Source organism: Populus nigra, chromosome 4 (assembly GCF_951802175.1).
Source record: "Populus nigra chromosome 4, ddPopNigr1.1, whole genome shotgun sequence".
Lineage (NCBI taxonomy): Eukaryota > Viridiplantae > Streptophyta > Magnoliopsida > Malpighiales > Salicaceae > Populus > Populus nigra.
This window is the reverse complement of record NC_084855.1, coordinates 12,993,364-13,020,354: the sequence shown is the minus strand read 5'-3', so window position 1 is coordinate 13,020,354 and position 26,991 is coordinate 12,993,364. Positions and strand designations below refer to the sequence as shown.

Here is a 26,991-nt window from a genome sequence, read left to right as displayed (position 1 = left end):
TAAATTTATTTTCTATGGTATCTTAATTTTATAATAAAATTTATATGATTCAAAATGTAAGGTTATTGTATTCAAATGTATTTTCTAGAAATATTATCTAAATTAAAGTATTAAATGCACTAATATAATTTTATATTATATATTATTATATCCTAATATATTATTTTCTAATAATATTATATTTTAAATTATCTTATTAATTTATATATATATATATATATATATATAAGAATTATAGAATATTATACTACTTTAGTTTTATGGTTTTCATAAAAAGTGTTTTCTAATTTTATTAAACAAGAAAAATATGTTAATCCATCTAAAACTTATATTTCTCTTTGATTAAGAATTGAATTCCACTAACATTTTTTACAATGCAATCAAATATAAAACAATTAAAAAATATTTTTCAAAATAACATTTTCTATCAAACAAGCAAGCAATAACTTTTATTGGAGCAGGAAATGGAACTATTGTGTTTACTTTCCCAAAATGGCATTGCCGTACGTAATTATTTCCCCATTCAAACAATCAGGGGTAATATGGTAATATAAACTAGAAAAAAAGAACGCCAAGAAGAAAGTTTCAACGGTCTCCCCGCTCTCTTCCTTCAGGCATTCCCATTTCCCGGTTTCTTCGCCAACCTCCTCCTTCTTCTTCCTCGTTATTCAACAACAAGAAAAGTAAAAAGAGAGGAAAAATAATATATTGAATAGATCACGGAAACTAATATCTCTTTCGCGCACCGAACGACTCATCAGCTCACCGACTCGGAACTTCCTCTCCTGCCGATCAAAACCGACTCATCAACTCAGCATTTCGCCTCGCAATGGAGACTTTGATTTCATTGGTGAACAAGATACAGAGAGCGTGTACGGCACTCGGTGATCATGGTGAAGACAACGCCCTGCCTACTCTCTGGGAAGCCTTGCCTTCCATTGCCGTCGTTGGTGGCCAGGTACCATCTCTAATCCAATCTATTCTAACTACTAATAATAATAATTTCAGCTCTTCATTTCAATGAATCCACCCACCGCTTTCTTGTTTATATTCTAAATTGGATCATTCATCTTCTTCTTTTTTTCATGTGGTCATATTTGCGGTTGTTTGATTTTTATTTCTTGAATCACGTTATTGTTTATTTCTCTGATTTGGTTTGATTGCTTTGCGTTTTAGTTTGCTATTCAAGTAATATATCCATCAAAATAATTGTTTTTAATTCTACCGTGATCATTTTCTTTAGTTTTCTTCTTTTTGGTTATTTTGAAACATTAGTTTTACACATAGATTTTTTTTCATAATTGAATGCAATTCAGACGAAACCTATAATTACTATCAATTTTAAGATGTTTGGGTTTTTTATTTTTTAAAGTGTTCATTTTTTAATAAAGTGATGTTTTTTTATTTGATCAGCTTAAATGCGCACTACTTCCACAAAATCTTTTCAACTATTTATTTGGAATTTCTACCCTTTTGAACTATTTGTTATTTAATCATCTAAACGTGTTCATGGTTCATAGAGTTCCGGGAAATCGTCCGTGCTGGAGAGCATTGTTGGAAAGGACTTCTTACCTCGTGGGGCAGGTATTTAAGCTGTTGATACCTTCCATGCTCGCAATATTTGCACGCGGAGATTATGTATTTGTTGGTGAATTTTTTTTTTCTATGGCCTTTAGTGATGCGAGTATTTTTCAGGGATTGTTACACGGCGTCCTCTTGTCCTGCAGCTTCATAAGATTGACGAAGGAAAAGAATACGCAGAGTTTATGCACCTCCCGAGAAAGAAATTTACTGATTTCGGTATGATCTATGGCCTTGTGTTTTTCCTCTTTTTGCTACTTTTTGATGACTGTTAGATAGTAGTTGCAATATATGCCAAGTGATACATATGTTGATGATAACTAGTTTCTGTTTTATCATCTTTTGGTTGACTTAGTTTTGGCAATTATTTGTAAGCATACATGTTTTATTTCTATCTCAGTTGCTAATCATATTTCTATTATGAATAGCTGCCGTGAGGAAAGAGATCGCTGATGAGACTGATCGAGAGACAGGTCGCAGCAAACAAATTTCTAGCGTTCCAATCCATCTAAGCATTTTTTCTCCTAATGGTGAGACTACGATGCTCATTACGCTATTTTTACTTAGATGCATGTGGTTTTAGCTTTAGTTCATTCTGAGTGAATGATTATAAACCAAAAATATATGGACAGTCATTTTTATTATTTGATTGGATGAGCAGAGAATCAGAGGGACCACAATCAGCCAGTCGTATTAATCTGGCGTGTTACAGTGTGCTGATCATTCTATCATTCTTTGCTTGAGAATGGACTTGTATTCAACTAAGTTTCTAAATGTCGTTTCACCTTTATGCTTTTCAAATAATCTGTCTCCAATTTCCTGTCAGGTGTATGGCTTGAATTTTATTTAGAACCCTCTGAATTTCTCTTGAATTGCCTTCTATTCGGCAGTATCTTATACAAAACACTCTGAATGTCTCTTGTGATTTTTTGTACTTTCCAGTTGTGAATTTGACATTGGTTGATCTTCCTGGACTTACTAAAGTAGCTATTGGTGAGTTATTGTGACAAGTCTTTTCTGTTAATGTTCATACATATTTTACCTGTTTTCCACAAGAGTGACTAATGGCCAATCTGATAATTGGGTCATCATAGATGGTCAACCTGAAAGTATCGTGCATGACATCGAGAACATGGTCCGGTCATACATTGAGAAGGTAATTTTCCTCAAATGTTTCATACTATATGGTACCAAAAGTCAAACTTAATGGAAAATGATTCCAATTAGAGCTTCTGAGAGCATTTTGATTGTATTTATTATATCATAAATATGTTCATTGTGAATGTTCATAATGTTTAATGGTATAAATCATTTTCAACATGATCTACCACATGCATAAATTGTCCCTTTTAGTCCAATTTTTGTGAATTTTTTGGGGTGCAATATTAAATTAACTCTGTTCTTTCAGCCAAACTGTATTATTCTGGCAATTTCTCCTGCAAATCAAGATCTTGCGACAAGCGATGCAATCAAGATCTCCCGTGAAGTTGACCCTAGAGGTAAGATTTCATACAACTGTACATATTCACCTGGTGCAAAAATGAACTTAATGGATTCATTTGCCTTCATTGTTTGGACAGAGCAAGTCAGCTTTGCTACAACATTACTCAATACAAAAGATTAATCAGACCAATATTTGAAAATTAGTGCAAACTTGATATGTAGAAAAAAGGTAAAAGAGGAAAATTTCCATTTTCCAGTAGTGTGGAGGAACATGTATACCTCAAATCGTACAAGGGGACAAGTTATAAAGATGACTTAGATAGTAATTCAGTGGATCCAGGGTAGATTAATGAGTTTAACAATCTATTTTCATCTCTCTCTCTCTGTTCCTTTTTCTTTTTTTTCTTTTTTGCCTTTTATTAAGGTGATCAACTTTCAATTTGAAACTCATTTGTCTTCAACTGGGAGAGCGGTGTGTTCATCATGTTCACTGAACAAAATTGAGTGTATTCATCAGTCAAATGTTAAATTTTGAAATTTTAGAATTTTCTATCACATTCTTTTTTATTTAACATGATGATGATTACTGTAGACAAGATATTTTACCCTTTTATTTGATGATCGGATTTCAGGGGAGAGGACATTTGGAGTTTTAACAAAGATTGATCTCATGGACAAGGGTACTGATGCAGTTGATGTGAGTTTCATACTTTAAGTTCGCAATCAAGTCTCATACTTTTATTAGACAGTAGAGTTTCAGTTTTCTGTTGGATTCATGTGGCCCTGCTCTTTCATAGGGCCTTTTCTTCACAAAAAATGCATTAACGTTTGATACAGTGGAATTTTGTGATACATGGGGTGTTTTATTATTTAAATCATCTTTGGCATTTATCATTTGTATGTGGTATCAAATCAGTAAACATTCTCGTTTGTCTTCCGTCATTGTGAAGCTAAAGCAATGTTTGTTATTGGATGTGGCAAAGCTGATTTTAGTTAAGTAGATGGAGTATTGTTTGGAAGAGTGGTTAAAGATGTTCTAAAAGCTTAATGTTACTTCTTCCTGCCTTTGTTGTAATGTTATTACTAACATGGAAGTGTCGAAGTTTCATTGCAATGAATTTCTACTAATATTTTTGGCTTATCAGATCCTGGAAGGAAAATCATACAAGCTACAGTTTCCTTGGATTGGTGTTGTGAATCGCTCTCAAGCTGATATTAACAAAAGTGTGGACATGATTGCTGCTCGGCGCAGAGAGCGGGAGTATTTTCAAAATAGCCCTGAATACGGGCATCTTGCTAGCAGGATGGGTTCTGAACATTTAGGAAAGATGCTTTCTAAGGTATGCTGAGATGTTAGTGGGAATTTACATGTGTGCATAGATTCACAGATGCTCACAGATGTCTTCTGGTGCACGTACACAGACACACATCCAAGATTTGTATAGAAATTCTCATTTGCAGCAGTTAATTTGTATAGATGGAAATGTCCTATATTGTATAACCTTCACATGGTAGCAAGCTTTTGTTGGAAAAAATGAAATCACCTGTCTCTTCGTTTACTTGATTTCTTGTTTCCCTGTTGCCCATTTATAAACCATTTATGTTGTTCTGTTAATTTTGTTCTGATAATGGACGCGGTAAAAAATTTCAGCATTTGGAACAAGTCATCAAGTCTCGAATCCCTGGCCTTCAGTCTCTTATTAGCAAAACCATAAATGAACTAGAGACAGAATTAAGTCGTCTTGGGAGGCCAGTTGCTACTGATGCTGGAGTAAGTATTCCATTTTATCTTTGGTTCGATTAATCTTACAGTTCCTTTTTCATTCTCTTTTTATAACAGCCTTCTGATTGGAGTAGGGTGACCCAATCATTTAGAAATGTTACTTTTGGTCTTCTTTTGCTTTCTGTGAAGTTTATTTACAATTACAGTAGGCATTATTCTTTCCTTGTCAAATATCATTGATTTGCCACTATTTATTTTCAATGCAGGGAAAGTTGTATATGATAATGGAAATATGTCGTTCTTTTGATCAAATTTTTAAAGAACATCTTGATGGCACGTATGTATTTGCATTTTTTGAATTAATTGGAATGCAATTTTGTTCACATGATGGTTTGCATTTCAACCATGGGATTGATGGGACTTGTTTTCTACAGACGTTCTGGTGGTGATAAAATCTACAACGTGTTTGATAACCAGTTACCTGCTGCTCTGAAAAGGTTGCAATTTGACAAACACCTTTCAATGGACAATGTACGAAAGCTGGTAACTGAAGCTGATGGATATCAGCCACATTTAATAGCTCCTGAACAAGGTTATCGCCGTCTTATTGAATCTACTTTGGTGACTATCAGAGGTCCTGCAGAGGCAGCTGTTGATGCGGTATGCACATGTATTCATTGTAATTGTGTGTCAGGAAACGTAATTGTTGGTGACCATAAAAAATGTTTTGGTTAAGGGGAGAGTAGCTATTAATACTGCTATGTGATTTGGTCAGAATTTCAATCCTTATTTTGGGCTACCTGAATTATGCACAAGTGGCATGTGTACTTGAGCTTGCACTGCTACTTCTTTCCTCAGTCCTTTTGGTTCCACCTTTAGATTCTAGATTGAAATTACTATATGTTCTTATTGCTTTGATCTAGGAGACTTCTTTCTAGTTCTATTTTTCTCCATCTTTTCCGAAGGCTAAAGTTTATCTATCTTTAGAATATAAATTCTGTCAAACATGCTGTTAATAATCATACATTTTTCTATAGCAATGGTATGGGATTTCGGTTTGTATCTGGCATGCATTGTTATTGATTTTTTCATCTCAAGATTGCTGTTTTCAATGCCAGAAGAAAAATAAGGAAAGGGAAAAACAAACCCTCTGGATTTCATGTTTTGTTACTGCAGTTTCCATAAAATGTGGGTCAATTAATCCGATTTCTTATTTTTTCCATGATTTCAGGTTCATGTTATACTGAAGGATCTGGTTCATAAGTCTATCAGTGAGACAATGGTAAGTCTCTATGATTCTTACTTTAATGAATCCATTGAAGTTCATTCATATATTTTCATGCCACTCACACATTGATTTACTTAATTGCAGTAGTATGTGTTTTTTCAATGAAATGATGCATTTGCTTTTAAGTTATTAGCAGATAGATTTTGTCCCATATGCTCAAAACTATGTCGGATTTCTTGAACTTTGCTTTGGAAATGAAGAAATATCTCTTTCTTTGCTGCAAATATTAGTTTCACCCTGTTCCTATAAAACCAATATTGTCTGTTTTTCTTCTGTCCTGCCTTTTAGTTTTAAGTGCTTGCTCTCTCTATTGCGTATAGGAACTCAAGCAATATCCCACTTTGAGAGTGGAAGTTAGCGCTGCTGCTGTTGACTCACTGGATAGAATGAGGGAAGAAAGCAAGAAAGCAACTTTACAGCTAGTTGATATGGAGTCCAGTTACTTGACTGTTGAATTTTTCCGGAAGCTTCCTCAAGATGCTGAGAAGGGTGGAAATCCTACACATTCGATATTTGACAGATATAATGATTCATATCTCAGGCGAATTGGTAAGTAGCTAGAGGTACCTATGCTGTCTTTCGCAGCATTTGACCTGTTTAAAGTTTTGGAAAGACATGTTTTGTAGTTAAGACCTGCACTCGAGAGATTACCTCACACTAGATTACTTTAAATGATTTCTTCTTCTATTTCAGTGCCTTGAGGGCGTCATGTGTGAATCTTTTTTTGTCAGGGCCATCTCTGTTTGTTAAAGAAAGAAAAAGAAAAGAAATTGGTTCATCTTTTTACTTGGAAATAAAACAAAATATCTTCACAGTTCTAGGTTGAAAAAGAGTACATGCCTCTTTTCATAATGATTATAATTAAAAATTTGCTCTCTATTTATTTTCTTTTCAAAACTCAGGGAGCAATGTGTTGGCCTATGTCAATATGGTTTGTGCAAGTTTGAGGAACTCCATTCCAAAGTCTGTTGTCTATTGTCAAGTACGTGAGGCCAAGCGCAGTTTGCTTGATTATTTCTTCGCGGAATTGGGTAAGAAGGAGGTAAGGATTCCAATCCCTTTTCCTTTTCCTATTTCATCACTGTCAGAGAGATAGAAGATTGCTGAGCGGTGCTAATTACCCTTCTTTTATTCATTCAGACAAGACAGTTGTCTTCCTTGTTGGATGAGGATCCAGCGGTGATGCAGCGCCGTACCTTACTTGGAAAGAGGTTGGAGTTGTACAGAAGTGCCCAAGCAGACATAGATGCAGTTACATGGGGCAAGTAGAGGGTAATTGCTTGTTTCCTTTCTTAAAACATGGGATTTAATAGTTGGATTTCCGATTCTTTGATTCATGAATACTAATTCCTAGTACGTTGATTGGGAAGAGCAGATAGCTTCATGCCACGGCTTTCTTAGCAGTCACACTTTTGAATGACCGATTTGAGCTTTTACTATATCCATTTTTCTTCTTCTTAGATTATAGCCATTTTTTTACTTCTTAGATGATAGTTTTTTTTTTTTTCAATGGTGATGAGTTACAAAACCTTTTAAAGATTATTGTCTCTCCAAGGAAATTACAGGTTGGGAAATGAAGGCCAAGGTTGGGTACGTGGGATATTTGTAAAGCAAGTCTCCTAGAAGGTTTGGGCCTTGGGGACTCTTTATTGTTTAAGTTAGGGGAGTAAAAAAATAAAAAAACAGAGAAAATTGAACCATAAAAAAAATTGATTAAACTGATTAGAATGTTTAAAAATATTCGGTTCGGTTTAATTTTGCAAGTTTGAAATCAAAAAACCAAACTAAATCGAAAAAATAAACTAAACCGAAAAAAACCGAACCAAATTAAAACCAAACCCATTAGAAAAATCCAAAAAAACTTCAAAAAACAATATAATTTTTTATTTTTAATATAAAATAACCGAACCTTAACCGAACCGAACGAAAATCTCTTTACCACAATTAAAAAGTGTTGTATCAAAGAGAAATTCTTATCTTAAAACCTCAACACCATTTTAACATGTGGCCCAAGGGAACATTTTAGAAAAATCCAATTATCAACGGTTAGATCACAATGAGCAACAGCTTTATGTATCTACTAGACAATGATGAACTTGGGAAAACTGCTAAATACATCACCGAGCAGGACAACGACAGCTCAATGTCCCTGCACTAGCAACAATGGCACTTCTTTCATTACTATATAATCCCTTTTGTTTCAGTCAGTTTGTTAAAACTAAACCTGCTTTTTATCTTATAATGCAAAATTGAAGGTCGTCGTCGTCTCTTTCAATCAGCTGTGCTAAGACAGCTTGCTTACTAGCTTCATTGCCTCGTCGGTCATATAACACAGATAAACAGAATATAATCAGATACTTTTTCAGCAGATTTGCTGTCCATATTTCACGTTGTCTAAAAATACACTTTAGGTAACATTTATGAGGTAAGCAGATGACTAACCAAATTCCAGAAGAAAAACAAATTTCCCAGATGGAATCAGAGTTTTCTTATTCATACATTTCTTTTTCTGGATATATAACAAACTAACTTTGCCCAAATATAGGTCATGGCCCAAGATACTTATTTGCAAGTATGATTCATGACAGCTTGTGGACAGACACCATCAATATTAATTGTTTTCAGATTGCAAGTACAGATTGGTCTTCAAGAAAAAGGAAATAAATTTGAAATATATGGCAGAGATTAAAAAAACAAAAAACACTGATGTTCCTCTAAATACTTCGAGAAAAAAAACAAGGACGTGTAAAAGTGGTGCAAAGGCACTAGTAATTAAATTTGAATTCTCAGCCAGTAGCGAAAGCTGTTTTAAGGTACCGGCGATGCAACGAAGAGGATTGGTCTCCTGACTTGGAAGGGTGCCAGAGGATGCTGGAGGATATCCTGGTACAACCGAAAAAAAGAATTTTGGATCAACCATAATTTTTCCTTCATTTTCAAGAGACTGGTTCCTCTCAACAACTACTAGCCACCTGTTATGTGTCTTTCACTTTCACGATATTCTATCTTCTTGTTCTTCGTATTCTTGGCTACTTCCTGTTATGAGCCTTAGATTTCCATGGAAAATCCAAGATTTCAAAATTTGAAGCTTGTGTTCGTTGTATAATGCTTCTTGGTTTTTGTCTTGAGACTCGGGGTTCTCGTGGCTGCTGCTGATGAGTTTGATGAGTCGAACAAAGGTGATGGTTATGATTCTGGAGTCACAGAAGAAGAACAGATTGATGATAATAGCACTATTGATTATGGTGCTTATGCTGCCAGCTCTAATGGTGTTGGAATGGATCGGGAAATATCCGAGCTCTGCAATAGCTATATGAGTAGTTTTCTTCCTCCACCATACAATAACATATCAAACATGATCTGCAGACCAGTTTGGAATATTTTTCTGTTGAGGGTAAATTTTGATGATTTATTTTTCTTTGATCTCTTTGTATCTATACATGGGTATGGCCTAGTGTCATCATCTTGTGCATGCAGTATCACGAGAAAGAAGATAATGTAGTGAATTCTATATTATCTGCTGTATACACAACCGGATGGGTGGCAATGGGGTTTTCAAAAGATGGAATGATGGTTGGATCCACTGCTATGGTGGGCTGGTTTAATAGGAAAGGACAAGCAAGAATCAAAGAGTCTTGCTTGCAAGTTACTAGGCCATCACAAGACAGAGGAAGCAGGTGAATTGGACCTCACAAAAGTTCCACCTGCTGTTGTGATTCATGGGGCTATGATTTACTCGGTATTTCAAGCTAAGTTTGAAAACCCTCTCACTTCCCAACCAATTATATTGCCTTTTGGAGCCAGGAATCCCAATCACTACCGCCTATCATCACATGATGACAAGACGACCATTCTTTTCGACTTCACTGCAGGTTTGGTTCATCTCCACCTAGCTAGGCTGCTTCTTTTCTTTTCTTTTTGTAGATGATTTACATATAGGTTGCTCACAGGAATTGCTCTGATTCATACCTGGCCTCAATTTCTCTTCCACAGGTTCTATGTCTAAAGCACGTATAAATCCTGGGAAGATGAAGAAGAATCATGGGGTATTAGGTACCCTGGCATGGGGTCTCTTCCTTCCTAGTGGGGCAATTGTTGCAAGATACTTGAAGCATAAAGAACCACCCTGGTATTATCTACATGCGGGTATTCAATTTCTGGGGTTTCACTTGGGGCTTGCCATTGTGATTCCTGGACAACAACTCGGCAATAAGATTAATGCCAAGTACATCACATAAAGGCATGGGGATTTTTGCTCTCACTCTTAGTGTTCTTCAGGTACGCCATCATCCGATATTATGCATATATAGGAGCTTCTCATAATCACCTGTTAATCATCATATCAAATGCATTCTGATGAATGTTCCAAACTTGAATTTAGATATTGGCTTTCTTTCTAAGGCCAAAGAGAGATGCCAAGATCTGCAAGGGCTGGAAATGGTACCACCATTGGTTTGGAAGGATTGCCCTCTTCTTTGGAGCCTTCAATATTGTGTTGGGAATCCATTTAGGAGCTGCAGGGATGTCATGGAAGATAGGCTTTCGTTTTCTAATCACTACGACGAAACGTTGTCTTGGTTGAGGAGATCAGAGAACACTAATCCACCTGAGACCTTCCAAATGAATCCAATTCAATTACATTTTAGAGGGCTAGAAAGCCATGTCCAGCTATTTTCTGGTTCAATCTTGGACCTAGCCAGGACCAGATTATTAAAACTATCTTACAAAGCTGTTGACTATTGGCAATTTCAGTAGTGTTGGCTGGATGAATTGTTAAACAGCTGGATGATTGTTCGTCAAGTTGGAGCAACCGGCAGGTTTTCTGGGCCAAAAACCCAGTTACTGTACAAATCGAAGTAGTTGATGGGACATCCATGTTGAAGGATTTCCTTGTTGTGAGGAAAGGCTAGGTTTGGCATGTTTTTTTGATATTTCGAATCTGCGGGTTGCCCTGTCTTCTATAGTGTTTGGCAATTTAAAATTTGCAAAGAAAATGTAGAGATTTTTCACTCTTTTTTTTTTAAAAAAAAAAGGAAATGAAAAGGATTAACAAAAAGAAAAGTTCAAGAACCAAAGTTTTTTTTTTTTTTTTGAATTTTTATTTCAAGAGTGAAGTTGAATTTCTCTCGTCTTTCTTTCTCGGCTGTTTGTGTTCAGAAATCGAGTAAAAGTAAATGCAGTAGTGTTACCATTACCATTTACCAACAATTTCTTTCACGCCATTATCATAAAAAACAATTCATCTGCCAAAAGAAATTCAGAAGTTAAAAATATTTTCGTTTTCATGACAGTAATGCATTTTTCAGAGAACAGGAAAACATGCACGGGCCCTTAAACAAAATGTCAAAGCTTGATTCAATGGATTAGCTCCCCTTGTTTTCAATTCAATCAAATTAATATTTCAAAGTCAAAGCTATGGGAAACCAAAAGTACGGAATGTATTTAGATGCTGTGATCCAACATATCAAAATTTTCTAGCTACATTTTAAGCCAAAACTGTCTACTTGACGAAACATATGTTGAAGGTCCCAATGGCAGACTTCCTACTGTAAACCTGCACATCAAGCAGAACCAAAAAAAATGTGGCTCAATATAATAGACCGGAACCTTTCAACCACTTTAGCCTACTAATCTCCAGCTTGATGACACTTGGGCATCGGTGATTGTTACCATACCATAACTTCAAGTCATCGTTGACTTCACTTGTTTGTCACATAAAAGTAAAGCACTTTTGTACAAGAAATGGATTAATTTTTACCATAGTCATGGAAGACGCGTCCTTATTACGGATACCAAGAATGAACTCAGTGGTCAAGTTCTGTTCTATGTACCCACTACCAAAACATCTCTGGATAGTTTCTCAAAGGAATCAATTGCGGTACAATTTAACAAGAGTCCATCACAAGACACCAGCTAACTGAAAAGGACATTTTCTCTCCTTTAACCAGGGCTGTTTTTCATGCTAAAATGGATCGTCTTCTGGAATTGACGAAAAGAGGAGATAGAAAGGGTCACAGAAATACCTGAACAAAATGGAAGCATCTGTTCCTGTATCTCCACTATCCGTTGCCCAAGCACAAACCAAGTCAAATGGAGAACTGCAAATTTATCAGAAAATAAAAATATAATATTCACAAATAAATCTTGCATACATTTACACCAAATTTTATCCATAGACTAGGATAAAATGAATCCAAGTCGTGATGGGTCAACATGCGTATTGCACTCGGTTGTGATCTGGAAGTCCAGAAAGAGATTGTGGAGAACAACTTTTACATAGATGTACTTATACAGGAAAATAGAAGATTCAAAGAAGCAATTCATGGCAAGCAAATATACGTGGGTTCAACAGAAAGTTATCTGCTTTTGTTAATCAAGAAAAGAAGTGCTATTCGCTTTGATTATAGAGAACAAACCTGTAAATTTTCCAGAAGGTGCTATGACCATGAAAGCCAGAAAATACTCCAGATACGTGTGTCCCTTGTGCATATAATCAAATAAAAATACTATCCTCCAGCTATCTCCAAACGATCAGAATCACTTGATTGGAGAGAACAGCAGAACCTAGGATCATGTAGCACTAGCTGTGCAGCCTTCACCAGGAGCGAAGCTTGTAGATTTTGGAGATTCACTGCCTCTTACCACTCTGTTATATATAACTTTGAAAGACTGTGAGCCATATGGCCGACTAAGCAAACTTATTGGCATTCTCAGATTCTGCTTCCGGTTTCTCCTTCCTCTTAACAAAATGCTGAAGGTTTTCTCCCCATGGATCTGTTGGTCAACACTGCTAGTGACATTTTCTTTTGGGCTTTTTTTCGGACTTGAATCGTTCCTATAAACTTCAGCTTCAGACGGATTTGAGTGACCATTTTCCTTGATATTTTCCAAGCCAACTCCAGTCAATTCCTTCACGGTGTCCTTTCTGTCTGATGCTTGAAGGTTCATTTCTTCATTAGCTAATCCTACATTGTCAATGTCCACTGGCTGAGTTGGAGGTGGACTTGGGCTTCCAGAATTTTCAAATTGTACTTTAGGCTCCAATACAGGATCAGCAATTGGCTCAACAACAGGTGGTGGGACAGAGAACTCCACTGCATGACAGCCAGACCATACTGTGCTGGGAATAAACTCTGACACATTGGGGCGCACATTGCATTGCCAGGAGAAATAATTAGGGTGGAAGGCGCTGCTAGTAACAGGAAATGTACTGGTTGGCACTGCTTGACTGTAAGGAGGATACATATAGGACAATGGGTGTATCATGTTTGGGGTTGGAGGTGGTGATGGGTATGGATGGTGTGGAGAGGACATTGGATTGAGGGGGGTTATGACAGTTGCAGGTCCAGGGTGAAGAGTCATGTTTACAGGCCAGGGTGCAACAGCTGGAACACCACCAGGAGCAGAAGGAAGAGGGATGTTGATGGCAACTGGTGGAGAGCATCCAATGGATGTTGATGGGTTGAATGGAGCTGCAGAAGCAGACAATTTCTTATTTGGCAATCCCCGAGAATCACCTGAACTCAAAATCAATGGTTTGTCCTTCAAATCCTCTACTCCTGGCAAGGTGGAGTTGGGATCAACTAGTGGTTCCAATTCAATAGATGAATCCTTCTCGTGTGGTTCCTTTGGAAGAGAATCGTTTGAATTTTGCATCTGGTCAATCAACATTCCATTCTGTATAATTCCATGAACCTCAATATCACCAGATTCAGGTCCTTGCATACACGGGGAGGAATTTTCTTCCAATACATGAGTTGAGTGGTGTTCTTCCATTTTCAGAGCAACACCTGTTTCCTTCTTCAAATCATCTGTATGATCTGATTCAGAATTCTCACCATTCTCTCCGCTGCTATCTTCCACGCTCATTACTACTGGACCAGCAATTTCTTTAACTTCATTGGTCTCCTTGAGTTTTCCATCACCAATTTCCTGGTTATCTGAAGTATTGCTTTGGGGAAACCAGACCTGTAGCTTAGCAATGGTCCCTGGTGGGGCCAATGCTACTTCCTTGTATGAAGGGGATTTTCCGAGACTCACTATTGAATTCTTGAACTGACCGATGTCATTAAGGGGAGAAATTGGAGCAGATTCTGATGAAGTAAGAGCAGTGCTGTGAATTCTGGGATTCTCTGTTGTAGCAGTTTTATTAGATGAAGGAACAGACTTGACCCTGTAGGTTACAGCTTTAACTATTCTCCTCCCAAATCTGGTACCCTGAGGGAGATTGGTAGTTTGGTGGTCTCCATAACTTCCATGAGATGGTGTCCGTTTCTTTAAAAGGTAATACCTACTATTCTGATTAGCATTCTTGACAGGAGAGTAATCCATGTCAGGATCCACAATCTTTTTGTGATAACTATAAACTTTGCCAACAATCCCACGCCGCTGCTTTAGTCGTCGCCCATACAAGCCAGCTGATCTTGGCCTTTGAACTGGTTGCCATCCATCATCTCCTAAAGCATGAGTTTCAGAAAAGGCTTCAGTCACAATGCTTGATTTTTTTTCTACAGTCTCTTCCACAATGGGCGTCTGGAATTCAACATGGACAGATCTGGTCTCCTGGGAAGCATCATCTCCAGGCACATGTATCTCCACGTGCAAAGCCTCTTTAGGAGTATTTTTTGGAGATTCATTAGAACTGGCAATACCAAAATTTGGTTGGGTTTTTTCCTTTACCTGAAAAGCAAAATTGCAAAAGCATGTTGTTATAAGGAAAAAATTAGAAGTTACTGCATATAAAACAATTGTATTTTCTGATAATATATCTTGGTGAAATGGTTGATCTCAGCCCAGTGGAACTTCATTTCATCTTTTTTCATTACTTCATTTACAACAAGACAAGTGAGAAATCTTCAATGTTAACAAATATTAAAGAACCAAAAGGTCGAAGGAAAATCATAATTATTCTAGATTTTGCCCTGTTTTCTTGTCCTTGTACTTCTATAACAAGGACAACTGGTTTCCTGAGCCTATGAAAGGACAGTTTCTAAGTATTCCAAATGCTCCAGTAGGGGTCCCCTCAGATGTTGACTTAACAAGTGAGAGTACTGTCATTTATTCCTTTTCAGTCCAGTACAAGGTTGCACAAATTTGGCTTGTATTTTCAGATAAACCCCAAATGTGATGGTAACTTGAAAAAACATGAAACCAAATCTTGGAAACTCCCAAGTCCCAGAAGGAGAAGGAAAGTGGCAGGAAAAATCCCATTCTGAATTGCTATAGTCTAACAGGAAAAAAAAAGTATCATGTAATGAACAGAAACTGGTAATTTTTCCCCAACATCATTGGCATGGATGATGAGTTAGAGTTGTTTTAATCAAACACGAATATCAAGATACCTTAGTGATATAGCTCTTTCTCTTCCCAGCCACATCTCTCCCCTTGGCATCACGACTTGGATTAATGTAGTCCAGCAAATCTGATACACTGCCAAATTTTAAAAACTGAAATTAGTTTCAAGATATGTGTCCGTTTGAACAAGAGTTTGCATCATAAGCTAGATATGTGGACTGCATTCATGTGACAGCATGTTCATGGTGCATATAATCAAATAGAAAGCAAAAGTGGCATCCAGCCGGATCAAATTATTCTGCACACCCATTAGAAAAGTAGCCGATTACTAAAAATTAACAGGATAGATATGATGATCTGTGCAAAAACTTCTTGACCCCAAAAACAAAAAGGATGACCTTTGGGGAAGCTACTGAATGTGAGATGAAAGTCCTTGCTGAGTGATGTTTGTGCGTGCAGCAAAGATCATGAAGAAACCTCGAGCTTACATCTTTTCTCTCTTTGTGTGTGTGTGTGTTAAAGTTAACTAGTTACAATTTCATGGATGTATTTCCAACAAAATTAAAAGAACATAAATTGCTTCTCATGCAAATCCCAAAAACACAAGTAACCACACCAACAGCAGAGCGTCCAAATGGTGTGATTAGTCTAAGAAGTAGAGGAAGGTTAAACTACATTAAATAATTAAATGGGGCAATAGGCCAGTGTTGGTCTAATTTACCTTAGGTGGCCTTTGCTAGCAATTGATGCATCAGGCTTCTTAGTACCATTTCGTGCAGCTTCTTGCTGTTCAAAAGCCTTAGATTCAAAATACTCAAGCCAAGCAGCAGCATCCTGCAGCATTCCATTAAGATTTTAAAATTACGAATGGATATTGGTCACGCACATATATACAAACATGCCCTTTAGTAAGTTCAAAACTTGGTAACGAATCTCTATGTCAAAAAACAACAAAATAAAACAATCTATGTAGCCCTTAAAGTCATCAATTTAGAGTCATTCATCTCATGGCTCCATGTCATGTTGGAAGGAAACCTAAGGACCTATTTAATTGCAATCTTATCCTCATTTCAACCTTCAGATCGCCAAGCCAGAAGGGCAGGTCAGACTTCAGAGGATTACACATACATGTTGTCAGTAATGAATATAATACTTTCAAGATGTTCAAATTCATTTAGCGTGTCTAGTACTATCATACTAACAAGTGTTTGTTTCTAGCTCAAGGTAGCTGATAGTAACATGAATGTCTAGGAGGAGAGAAATGGTGGGGGGTGCAGATTAATTGATGAATTTAGCAAGACACCTGAGTACGCAAATCATCTGGACCCAGCTTTGATCGGAGAATTTGCAAGGTTGTTTGTTCATGTTGAACACTCAAAGGATATGCTTCCATCAACGAGAGTGCAATTGCTATTGCATGGTAACTTGCAGCTGTCTGGCATTATTAACCACAAAAATAATGCAGTAATTAGCTCATTTATAAGCACATAACAAGTGAAAAAATGGAGTTTCATTGGCCATATATTGTTACAATATATTCGCAAAGTGCTTATAGATGTGGTACTGACTACTGACCATCTGAATAGTTCAATGCTTATGAACATTCTTTTTCTTCTTTTTTTCCCCTTCTAAGGATTTTTACATTTAAGGAGGAAGAGGGAAATCAATATGGCCATTCTTAAGGCTAATTAATTACAATATGGAAAGTTTCTTGATGTAGATGGGAACAGAATTTATGAGATCATTTAGAACACTGCTTAGTTATAATGCTTGACAAGATGGTAATGTATATTGTACTTCATGTATAACTTCAAGTGAATATATAATATGCTTACCCAACCATTTTACTTTTGGTCATCAACTAGAAAATAGTGAGCATATTATGAACAATAAAACATAAACAAACTTCAGAACAAAATAAAACCTGAATATGGTCTGGGCCAAGTAAACTTTGGTTGCATTTCAGAGCTTTATGAAGATATCTGAGCGCAACATGCACATTCCCCAGGCCTTCCTCCATCATAGCCACATTGATGTATGTTGCAGCAGTGTTCGGGTGTAATGAACCGCATGTGAGATGTAAAAGATACAAAGCACGCTTTACATACCTAATCAACAACAGTACTGGATTCTCACACTAGGGTAAAGGTAAAACACAAAACATGAGCAATTTATAACAAATGATGGTACATATGAACCTAACTACAGGTATCTCCCAGAACTCACAAAAGAAGTACAAAAACAAGCCTTAGGAAAAGCCAGGTAAGATTTTATCACTCAAAAGAAATCCAAAATGACAAAAGGAAGGGATCTTGGTTTAAGCAATATAAATAAGAACCTTGTCTGTCAAATTAAAAAAAAAAACCATGTCCCTTAAATATGATAATAAAAACGAGCACAAACAAGCAATTGATATCTAACATCTATGGTGCAGAATCACTATGAGAGCAATCATCATTCTGATTACTATAAACATAGATAATTGAATACAATCAGGCAGTCCAGGAGACAATCATTTGACATCAAGCCAGAATCAGATTAAAATGTAATGAATGCAAAACATGAAATTACATAGTATCATGCAAGACTAAAACTTCTAATGTAAAAAGAATAAAACATACTTGAGAGCCAGCTCTGTATGTTGAAGTCTGTAATAGAACACAGCAAGATCCCCATAGCTTTTCATTGTGTCTGGATGATCAAGTCCCAATTCTCTCTCATTAATATCCAACGCTTTTTGCTGATATATAGTTGCCTGTAAAGCGAACAGAATATTGAATCAGCACAAAACGTAAGTCCTTAAAATAACGGAATGCAAAGTTTCTGGGTCGACTCTGTAACTATACAATGTCATTCTGCTACTAAAAAGCAATTTAGCAAGGTGACAATAATCTGGGTGTTACTGGAGAAAATTTCCAGCTACATCAGGGGGGTAAAAAAATATATCGACAATAAATAGACCTGATTGAAGTCCCCAGTGTGATACAATACCACAGCAAGAAGGCTGTATGCTCCTGCAGTCATTCGATGGTAGGGACCACAAACGGCCACTAGCTTTGCAAGAGCCTGGAACACCACAGATACGAATCAGCTAAAATACTATAGTACCAATAGAAAAAGTTGATTAAACAGTTGGTGAAGCACCTTGTTGACATGGGAAAAACAGGTAAAAGATTATTAAAACAGAAGCCATGACAACTATGTCCTTTACAAAGAGATCAGAAGTGCAATTTCAGAACCCACCAACCTTTGTCCCATAAGTGACTGCATCTTCAAGTTTTCCCTTGTCTAGAGCTGTTTTTGATGATTCCAGGAGTTGCCTTCCATCTGCAGAGGAGCATGCTGCTTGCTGAAAATAAAAAGGTACAAATCAATATGGATTATAAGGAGAAAAGCATATCCACTTTAATCTCTAGTAATCACCTTATGCACAGGGACCAGACTGACAACATCTGATTTTCTGAATGGATGTGGAGAATCCATATCAAAATCCCTTGGAACCAACTCAATGCCCACCTGAGAGGATGGGAGAAGACAAGAGTGTCAGTTTATACATGTACCTGTTTTGATTTTCCCAAATCAAGTAAAAGATTAATGTGTATGCAAGAATATGCAATCAATTCCTTTAAAAGGTATTGTTTCATTTGGAGGAATGCCACAATCAGGGAGGAAATACACTCGTGTGCTTTAAAGCCAATGCTTTACAGCTTTACAATTGTGCCTCACCCAAAATAATCAAGTTTGGACATATTTACCAAACTGATCCAGTGAATTAATTGCAAATGATGCATCCTACAACTCGTTAGAATACAAAAAATGGGAAAGAAGCAAGGTTTTTGTAGATTAAACAACTTTGAGTCCCTATATCCCACTTGTTATGCATTCTAGAGCACATGCAGATATATACCTTGTGGCACAGCCCACGCAGGATTGCAAATTTCCTCACATCTTTGAAGTTTGAACTGCTAAGATCCCATTCATACCGCTTCTTCAAAAATACCTCCAGCCATCTCCATACAAGAGGATGGACATGCAAAGACTTGATTGAATCTCTACTTTCAGGAACCCCAAGCATCAAATTTAATGCAGCGGCTATTGATACAGCAATTTTCTCATGGTCCATAACAGCAGCAATCACAGCCTGAAGTATGTGCTTAAAAGCTCGTACTATCATCTCATGAATGCAGAGTGACTGCACATGTGACAGCTTTTCGGAAAGCTTTACCTGGTTTATAATATAAAAAGCAGAAATTGTCTAATATGAAAAATCAAATTAAAAGGTAGACATTGACAATTATAAGAAGAGTTGTTAACACATTAACTTGCTGGAATCGAAAACCATGGAAATCTAAGTTAAAGAAAGTAGCCCCATCAAAAATATAGCAGCCATTTATGAAGTTAATTCAAAACTGTTATAAACTAAAAACACCCTAGATCAAAGACAACTTTTGTCTCAAAACGAGAGAGCATAAGGGGAGGCACATAACCTCCTCAGAGGAGCAGCATAAGCCTCCAAAGGGGTTGAGGCGTAAACCTCAAGAATATTGGTTTTATAATAAAATTGGCTAGAACTTTAACATTTAGTGCAATTTGAAATAAACAGTAAGGTTAAATGGTGCAGTAAATGCACACACATGAAGATAAAACAGGTGAGAATTTTTATTATATATGCAAAAAAGGAAATTTTTTATACGTAGTAATCAACCCTATCAGTTATGCTACAACTGGCGAACTACGAGAGCTGGCCCTGCCATCAGTCAATCAAGCAACTGACTGTGCCCTCAAGAGCAGAAGCTGCAAATGATGATCTTCAAGGCATGCACCTTATCTTGTGAAGTTTGCTCAGTATCTTGTGAAGCTTAGGCCACACAATATTACCACTCAAAAATTAATGCCTCAAGGCTATCTATCACAGCTGTGTTTCAAGCACGCTTAAGTGTCTAGAAAAGGCCTTATAAAACTATAAGGATCACATAGTTAACATGATGATCTTCAAGGCATGCAAATGATGATCTTCAAGGCATGCACCTTATCTTGTGAAGTTTGCTCAGTATCTTGTGAAGCTTGGGCCACACAATATTACCACTCAAAAATTAATGCCTCAAGGCTATCTATCACAGCTGTGTTTCAAGCATGCTTAAGTGTCTAGAAAAGGCCTTATAAAACTATAAGGATCACATACAGTTAACATGAGCACCAGCTCAGACAACAACATACATATGCATGTTTATACATAAGAACAATGGCAGGATAACAGATCTCATTGTCAAGCATGAATATACAACGATCTGATTGGAAAATCCTCGGAAAAACTGGATGGTTATAGCACAAACAAGGTTTTAAAAAAGTGTAAAACAGATGCATTCACTAAAGTTAAACATAATTGTGTCCAAAGAGAAGGTAGACATGGAATTAAAATTTCCTTCGTGGACAAATAAATGTAACTAAACTGTGTATTGAAGATTAAAAAGTAAGGGTGCACAATAACAAATAACTTACAACATGTCCCAGGGAGCGCATCTGAAGACCTCTAGTATGCATAAAATCAGTTAGAGTCCGGCCATCGACGGGTGAAAGCTCCAGTGAACCAAAATCTGCTACCTGTGTTCCATTATCAGTACTCAATCTAGGAACTATAGTAAACTTCTAGAAATGCAGATTTGGTTGAGATAATTTAATGAAAAAGGTCAAGTACCAGTTTAGGAAGAGCAACTTCTGTGTAATATCTATGAGACAAGTCGATTAGTTCTCGCAGAGACTGTCGATCACTTCATAGGTTAGTTCACTCCTTAATAAAGGGGAAAAAAATACAAACAATAAGGCAATGAAGAGTCAAGAAAATAGTACCTTGCGATGAAGTCCCGTATCTGATCCTTTTAGTCGAACAAAGGCTGCATCAGACAACAACTGCTGCAGTGCAAGCTCATTATCTTTGGCATCAATTTCAAGGTGAGATTCCATGGAAGGCAATGTAGCATCTTCAACTGCCCCACTTAAACCATCAAAGGCAGGTCTTGAGTTTTCCAACTGCATTTTTACATGGCTTTCATCTGATTTTTTCTTGTTCTTAAGGGACTTAAGAGGTTTCCCAAGTCCCTCAACCTTCATTTCTGTTTCTGTGGAAGGTTTCTTATCTTTTTCAGTATTTTTCTGGTCCTGCAAATGTTGCATCCAGCAGGCTCCAAGTTCCCATCTCACCAAATGATCCTGCTCTGGTGCCTCTTCTTCAAGCCTAGCAACACTTTCTTCCAGCAATCTCTCTACAATTGCTTCAGAAGCACAGAGCTCTTCGCATTCCAAAGTTTGCAGATTTGGTGTCTGCTTTGTGTGCTCTGAAGGTATTGTTTTGTAAAGAAGTAGTCTCAAGCTGTAAGGAAGGCATAGTTAGATCTCTGTATAATGAATGAAGCCAAACAACTAGAAGAGAACCAAATCATGGAGCATATACTATCACCATGAAGTCATAATATTAAAATCTGAAGTATCAGCTTTTGGGTATAAATATCTTCCATTCTGGTATGATGTTGCAATCATTAAGATTGGTACAATAATACAACGGTAGCATGGGAATGCATGTCATAAAACCCTTGTTGATTTAAATGCTAGTAACAAAAAATAGATTTACAGGTAAGAACCGACATGCCAAATAGCTAGAGAATCAATCAAATCATCATTCAAAGACTTCTATCTTTGAAAATTTTGGAGTTGAAAATCACAAGACATGATTGGTATTTTCCAAGATAGGAGAAATTAAGATTCTATGTCAGTCACCCACATTGAGATTCTTAAGGAGAAAGCAGGGTTAAAATTTAACTTCAGCATAATTTATTTGAAATGGAAACAATATCACAGTATCGAATTGGATCGCCATTGCATTCTAAAATTGTTCAAGAAAAAGATCCACTTCTGAAATTGAAAAATGTAATAAATCAAAGCTGACTAAATTTCTTATATTGGACTGATACATATCTTTGGACAAATCAAAATAGAAAACATCAAAACTATTGGCTCCCAACTAACGAATGATCCATCACAGTTTTCACTGCTTGTTCAAAGCTAGAATACAGCAATCGTATATGATTCTTAGCATGACCACTGGCAGGTATACAACTCCACTGACAGATGACATCTAAGATCTCTATTGCATATATAACTATCAACTTCAATGGGAAGTGGCTCATTTTAATACTTGTTCATCAATAGGAAAAGATGGTAAGGACCTGTTGATGTTAAGGGCATTTGCACCACCTTCAGGCTGTTCAAGTTCAATACTTTGGGATGGAGGACTGGCTTTCTTTTCATCCCTCACCTCAACTTTTACAATGGCAATGAAACCACAGTATCTTACATTAAGAAAACCAAGGGTGGCAATGTCCTGCAGTCAAAATGCAAAAGTATTCACCAGTTTACCAATTAAACTAAAATTAAAATCCCAAACCCTTGGAAGAGCATCATTGATCAATCATGTTTTCTGGAACTTACATGAGCAGCTGTATTCTCGTCAGCAGTGATCCCTTTCAAAAGGTTCCTCTCTACTAAATTTTTCTTATCAGTTCCAGTTGCTTGAATCCCATCAATTTTAGTGTCTACCTTAGAGCTTGCATTGGAAGCATCTTTCATAACTGTGATGCTTAAATCCCCAATTCTCTCTGTATAAGGAATATCACTGTTTGCAACCGAACCCAATAAATCTGGCTTTAGTTTTACATGTTGCACAGCCTTAATGGCTCTGAAAATAGCAACATCGACAAATAGGCTGTGAAGAAGGAAGGCTTTCCTGTCTCGAATCTGCCTCTCCTCAGCTGTCTTGCAAGGCATGGATGCGACAAACAAAAACTCATCAGCCCAAGGTATTAAATCTTTTTTCCCATCTCTTCCTAGACCACCCCCATTTCCTCCCCATGTTTCATCCTCAACTGGGAGAGGAGGGAAAACTGACGGCAACTGTGCTGCAACAGGAGGGATAAGCCATGTGTTTGCTCTAAAACCATACGGAAGATTCCCAAACTATAAAAGGCCAGGAAGCAACAAAAAGGTTAAAAATTGGAAACAACAACTGCAACATCAGCAAGAATCATTAAATCACAAGTGAACAGTTTATTTCCCTTGTTTTCTGTGAGAGAAGAATCGACACAAAGGTTAGATACCTTGTTACGCTCAGCAAATGCTTTCATGAGCTCATCGTAAGCCTGGCACATAAGACATGACATCCATATCACTTCAACAAAGTCTAAACTGAAAGCAACGTAGTATCTCAAGAAAAGATAAATCTAAGTTCATTTACAGACCAAACTTCATACTCAGAAAAATATTGGAAAAGAATATGTCATGTGCACGGACAGTAACTGTTTATCCAAACAATAAATGATCTTTTAAGAAAGTTCATGGATTCCAGCCGAAAAATGATGCAGGTTGCACCAATTCGAATATTATCCAATACAAAAAAAAAAAAAAAAAAACTCAGCCCAAACAAATTGAGCAAGGTGGTGAAACTAACATTATCAAAAGCTCGACTAAGCTGCCTTAGCAAATCAACAAGATTGTGACATAAAATCCTCTGCTTTCCAACGCTATAAAACCCTTTTCTGCAAGCTTCAACCTGAACCAGCTTCCCGTTGCACAGCTTCACCTGATCATTTCAATAACAATTAAGAAAAAAGCCTTGTCAAAAGATAAAAGCAAATTCATAAATAAAACAATCTTACATCAAGCGAGAAAAGATGATCATCCACGGAAATCTCATCAATCTCTCTTTTCGTTGCCTTCCTTATAACTGCAACAACACCAATCACATTTTCTATCATTTCCAATTATACCCTCAATTATCTCAAAATTACGCTCTTTTATTTTTAATCAGCGAGTGAGAGTACATTGAAGAGGAGGGGTGAGATGCGAGAGAGAGAAGAACTCGTAAAAGCTCCCAAGCTTAGGGCACGAGTGGCTCATTTCTCCCTCTGCGTCCACTGGAACATCTTTCGATGCTGATTTTGGTGACGATGATTTCTTAGTGGAGATAGCGGCGGTGGATGGAGATTTGGTGGTGGTTTTCTTAGAAGTCTTATTATCCTGCGCAGCCGGCGCATTCTTTCCAGTATCGGACTTGAGCTTATCCTGCGCAGTCGCCGATGGACCGAAGCACGTTGTGCATGCCACGATGTCGAGGAGTCGTCTAACGTGCGCCACTGCAAGCTCCTCATCGTAGTCCTCTGTTACAACGAGAAAAATAAATGGAGAATGAAGCTCGTAAAAGTAGACGCTGTCGCTTAAAGAATTAAACGGCGCCGTTTGTTGCCGGGGGGTTTTTGCTTCTTACCATCGCTCAGAGTGAGCACACAGGGCTTGAGAGCTGACACGTCGACCGTGTCTTTTAACCGCGATCCTCTGACCTGTCAATAAGACATGGAAAAGTCAAATTACTTTAATGTCCCTTCTTTTTCGGAGATGGACGCAAAAAAAAAGTTATGGAAAGCCCCACGTTTTGATCGTCTTTGACAATCAGAGCAAATCCTGTGTGTTAGATTTTCCGCTCACGTGACATCAATAGTGAAGCGCATTGATTAATCTTGTCATTCTTTAATTGATCATGAGGACTTGACCGACACTAAAACACCCACACGACACCGTATATGTAGGGAAAAAACAAGAGTCAATAATTGTTACTCTTTATCTTCACCTCGTGTGATAAGGAAAAGCTTGTGATGTAGCACGTTCCAGAATTCACCGATAGAAGCCGACGAACATCTATGATCCTGTCTGTTGATATTCCCTGCTCAAGATTGGTACATGGCTTAGCAGTAAGAGGGCAGATGAATACATGCCAAAAGAGTAACAAATGCCCACTATATTTTCCCCTGAGCACATGCTAGGAAAGGGGAAACGAGCAAGAAGAGGACAGGTTTTGCTTGCAATCAAGTCAAATCATGCATCTTTTTACTAATCACATATTCACGAGTTAGAGATCAAGATATTGTCAAACCCATTTTGTTGAAAAGAGTGGCACCATTCTGAAAGTTTTGCTAGCGTATCTAAAACGTTTTCCACTGTTTCCATGACTTTCAAAAACCAGTGATTAATATCTCCAGGCTAATACGTTTTTTGAAAAAAAAATTTAATTTTATATATATATATAAATTATTTTGATATGTGAATATTAAAAAATATTAAAAAAACTTTGAAAAGTAAAATAATGACAACAAAAGGGACAGTTAATTATTGCCTAAATTGGATTCCAATTCAGCCAATGAGCCCATGGCGGACACACAACCATGGCTGGAGCACTTAAGTATTCAAGCTTGCGGAACCTAACCAAGCAAAAGATGCCTGCCAACTTATAAGGAATGTAGAGACGGCTACGAGTAGAAGATGCTAGCTATGTAAGTGCAGCAAAAATGACAATTCCTTGGAAAGAACTTGCTAATATAATTAAGAGCCATGACTCCGGAGCACCAAACCTTCAAAACAACATGAGTCTCGTCGGGAAGGTTTATTGTGATATCAGCAACAGCAGGGAGAACTGCACAAGAAGTCAGTTAGAACATTAGATACATTAGCTCGTGACTGATAGAATGGACTCAAGAGGGTCTTAATGATCGATTTATTATATTAAATTAAATAATGTTCTGTTGGAAAATAAATCGATACCCTTCTCATCCTTCTTCTTCCTCTCTCCTTTAGCCTTGCCACGACTGTTCCTAGGTGCCATTTTCAGCTCTTGCTTGTTTCAATGAGCACAAATCTCCCAAGTGTACCTATATTTCAACAAATCTCAATGAATTAATGGGTCCGTTCCTTTTTACAGGAATAAAATAATTCTTCTCTGCAATAACTGCGCGGACGAAAACAAGTCTTGTTAAGAAAGTCCAGATAAGAGGATAAGATCCCAGCACCCTCTTGCATCTAAAATAGATAAAGAATGAAAGAATTCGATACCAACCAAGGGAATTACAGTTTAAATTTGAAAACGAAAGAACGAACAAGAACAGCATAAGATTGAAACAGCAGGGCATTTCAGAACTGGGAAAGGAAAAAAAAAACGCAGCTTTCTGGACAGGGACATGTATACATTAATGGCATGGACCAGCTCAAGAATTGTTATATATATGTGGAATTCAAGAAATAATTACCAAATAGCAGAACTCTTTTGAGTTCTGCAACTTCAAGAATTGAAGAAGACAGAGAAAGGGGTTTTTAATGACTGTATTGATGTTTCGAACCAATAAGACTTGCAGCAGAGGAAAGCATATGTATTCGAGGAAAACAATTCTGAGTAAAGAAGGCTAAAGAGCTGCGAGCAACGAAGGGCGGCTTTCAGAGGTTGGATGCTGAGGAGGACTTAACCATTGAAGAGGTTTTGAAATGAAGCTCTTAGAAAGAAATGGTAAGAAGAGGAAGGGATAGAGGGGAGAGATGGTATGATAAGGCAGGAAGGGCGGAGATTTAACAGAGAGGTGATATGTATGGCAGCTTGTGCTGGCTAATACAGCAATCATCGTGTTTCAGGATATTTTAAATTTATAATGGTATAAATTATAAATAAAATAAATATATGTTATTTCAATAAAAATGAAGGGAGTATTGTTAGCATAGTTTTCAGACTCGGTAGGACAGCCGGTCTGGTTTACAGTTTGGGTTTTGGATTTTAACGAGATTTCCAGGTTATTCA

At 37.1% G+C, this 26,991-nt stretch overlaps 3 protein-coding genes across 5 annotated transcripts; 2 read left to right on the top strand and 1 right to left on the bottom strand.

Annotated features, from left to right (window-relative positions):
* Positions 1-618: 618 nt before the first annotated feature.
* Positions 619-7,500, top strand: LOC133691852 (phragmoplastin DRP1B). Of its 2 annotated transcripts, XM_062112466.1 has the most exons (17): positions 619-958; positions 1,521-1,584; positions 1,696-1,800; positions 2,010-2,111; positions 2,524-2,574; positions 2,676-2,737; positions 2,990-3,080; positions 3,657-3,721; positions 4,170-4,364; positions 4,676-4,795; positions 5,014-5,084; positions 5,182-5,407; positions 5,979-6,029; positions 6,356-6,584; positions 6,938-7,077; positions 7,176-7,307; positions 7,411-7,500. In XM_062112466.1, exons 1-16 carry the CDS (start codon positions 830-832, stop codon positions 7,302-7,304), a joined length of 1,830 nt encoding a protein of 609 aa, XP_061968450.1. In that variant the 5' UTR covers positions 619-829; the 3' UTR covers positions 7,305-7,307; positions 7,411-7,500. The 2 variants fall into 2 exon arrangements, with proteins under 2 accessions (XP_061968450.1, XP_061968449.1); XM_062112465.1 differs by having other exon boundaries at positions 7,176-7,500.
* Positions 7,501-7,627: 127 nt separating this feature from the next.
* LOC133691853 (cytochrome b561 and DOMON domain-containing protein At3g61750) lies at positions 7,628-11,064 on the top strand. Its single transcript, XM_062112467.1, is given in 6 exon segments — positions 7,628-9,697; positions 9,699-9,907; positions 10,029-10,260; positions 10,262-10,313; positions 10,417-10,594; positions 10,597-11,064. Coding segments are annotated over 6 exon segments (1,056 nt in total). The 5' UTR covers positions 7,628-9,506; the 3' UTR covers positions 10,791-11,064.
* A 302-nt stretch (positions 11,065-11,366) lies between these two features.
* LOC133692592 (protein REDUCED CHLOROPLAST COVERAGE 1-like) lies at positions 11,367-26,797 on the bottom strand. Of its 2 annotated transcripts, none has more exons than XM_062113659.1 (26): positions 26,453-26,797; positions 25,971-26,077; positions 25,781-25,842; positions 25,003-25,095; positions 24,643-24,715; positions 24,200-24,535; positions 24,035-24,102; positions 23,827-23,958; positions 23,477-23,518; positions 22,812-23,336; positions 22,550-22,704; positions 21,177-21,696; positions 21,025-21,087; positions 20,829-20,930; positions 19,237-19,554; positions 18,753-18,845; positions 18,577-18,678; positions 18,291-18,395; positions 17,951-18,084; positions 17,254-17,437; positions 16,633-16,764; positions 16,051-16,163; positions 15,377-15,464; positions 12,452-14,714; positions 12,059-12,133; positions 11,367-11,589 (listed from the first exon to the last, which is right to left on the bottom strand). In XM_062113659.1, exons 2-24 carry the CDS (start codon positions 26,029-26,031, stop codon positions 12,606-12,608), a joined length of 5,610 nt encoding a protein of 1,869 aa, XP_061969643.1. In that variant the 5' UTR covers positions 26,032-26,077; positions 26,453-26,797; the 3' UTR covers positions 11,367-11,589; positions 12,059-12,133; positions 12,452-12,605. The 2 variants fall into 2 exon arrangements, with proteins under 2 accessions (XP_061969643.1, XP_061969644.1); XM_062113660.1 differs by lacking the exon at positions 11,367-11,589 and adding an exon at positions 11,713-11,952.
* Between the last annotated feature and the right edge of the window lie 194 nt (positions 26,798-26,991).

Coding starts and splice junctions, on each gene's coding strand:
- LOC133691852 (XM_062112466.1), top strand. CDS start 830: ATGGAGACTTTGATTTCATTGGTGAACAAGATACAGAGAGCGTGTACG. Junction 2,738..2,989: donor TCCGGTCATACATTGAGAAG/GTAATTTTCCTC, acceptor CTGTTCTTTCAG/CCAAACTGTATTATTCTGGC. Junction 5,085..5,181: donor AAAGAACATCTTGATGGCAC/GTATGTATTTGC, acceptor TGTTTTCTACAG/ACGTTCTGGTGGTGATAAAA.
- LOC133692592 (XM_062113659.1), bottom strand. CDS start 26,031: ATGGCACCTAGGAACAGTCGTGGCAAGGCTAAAGGAGAGAGGAAGAAG. Junction 24,536..24,642: donor TGTGCTCACTCTGAGCGATG/GTAAGAAGCAAA, acceptor TCGTTGTAACAG/AGGACTACGATGAGGAGCTT. Junction 22,705..22,811: donor ACGAGAATACAGCTGCTCAT/GTAAGTTCCAGA, acceptor TTTTGACTGCAG/GACATTGCCACCCTTGGTTT.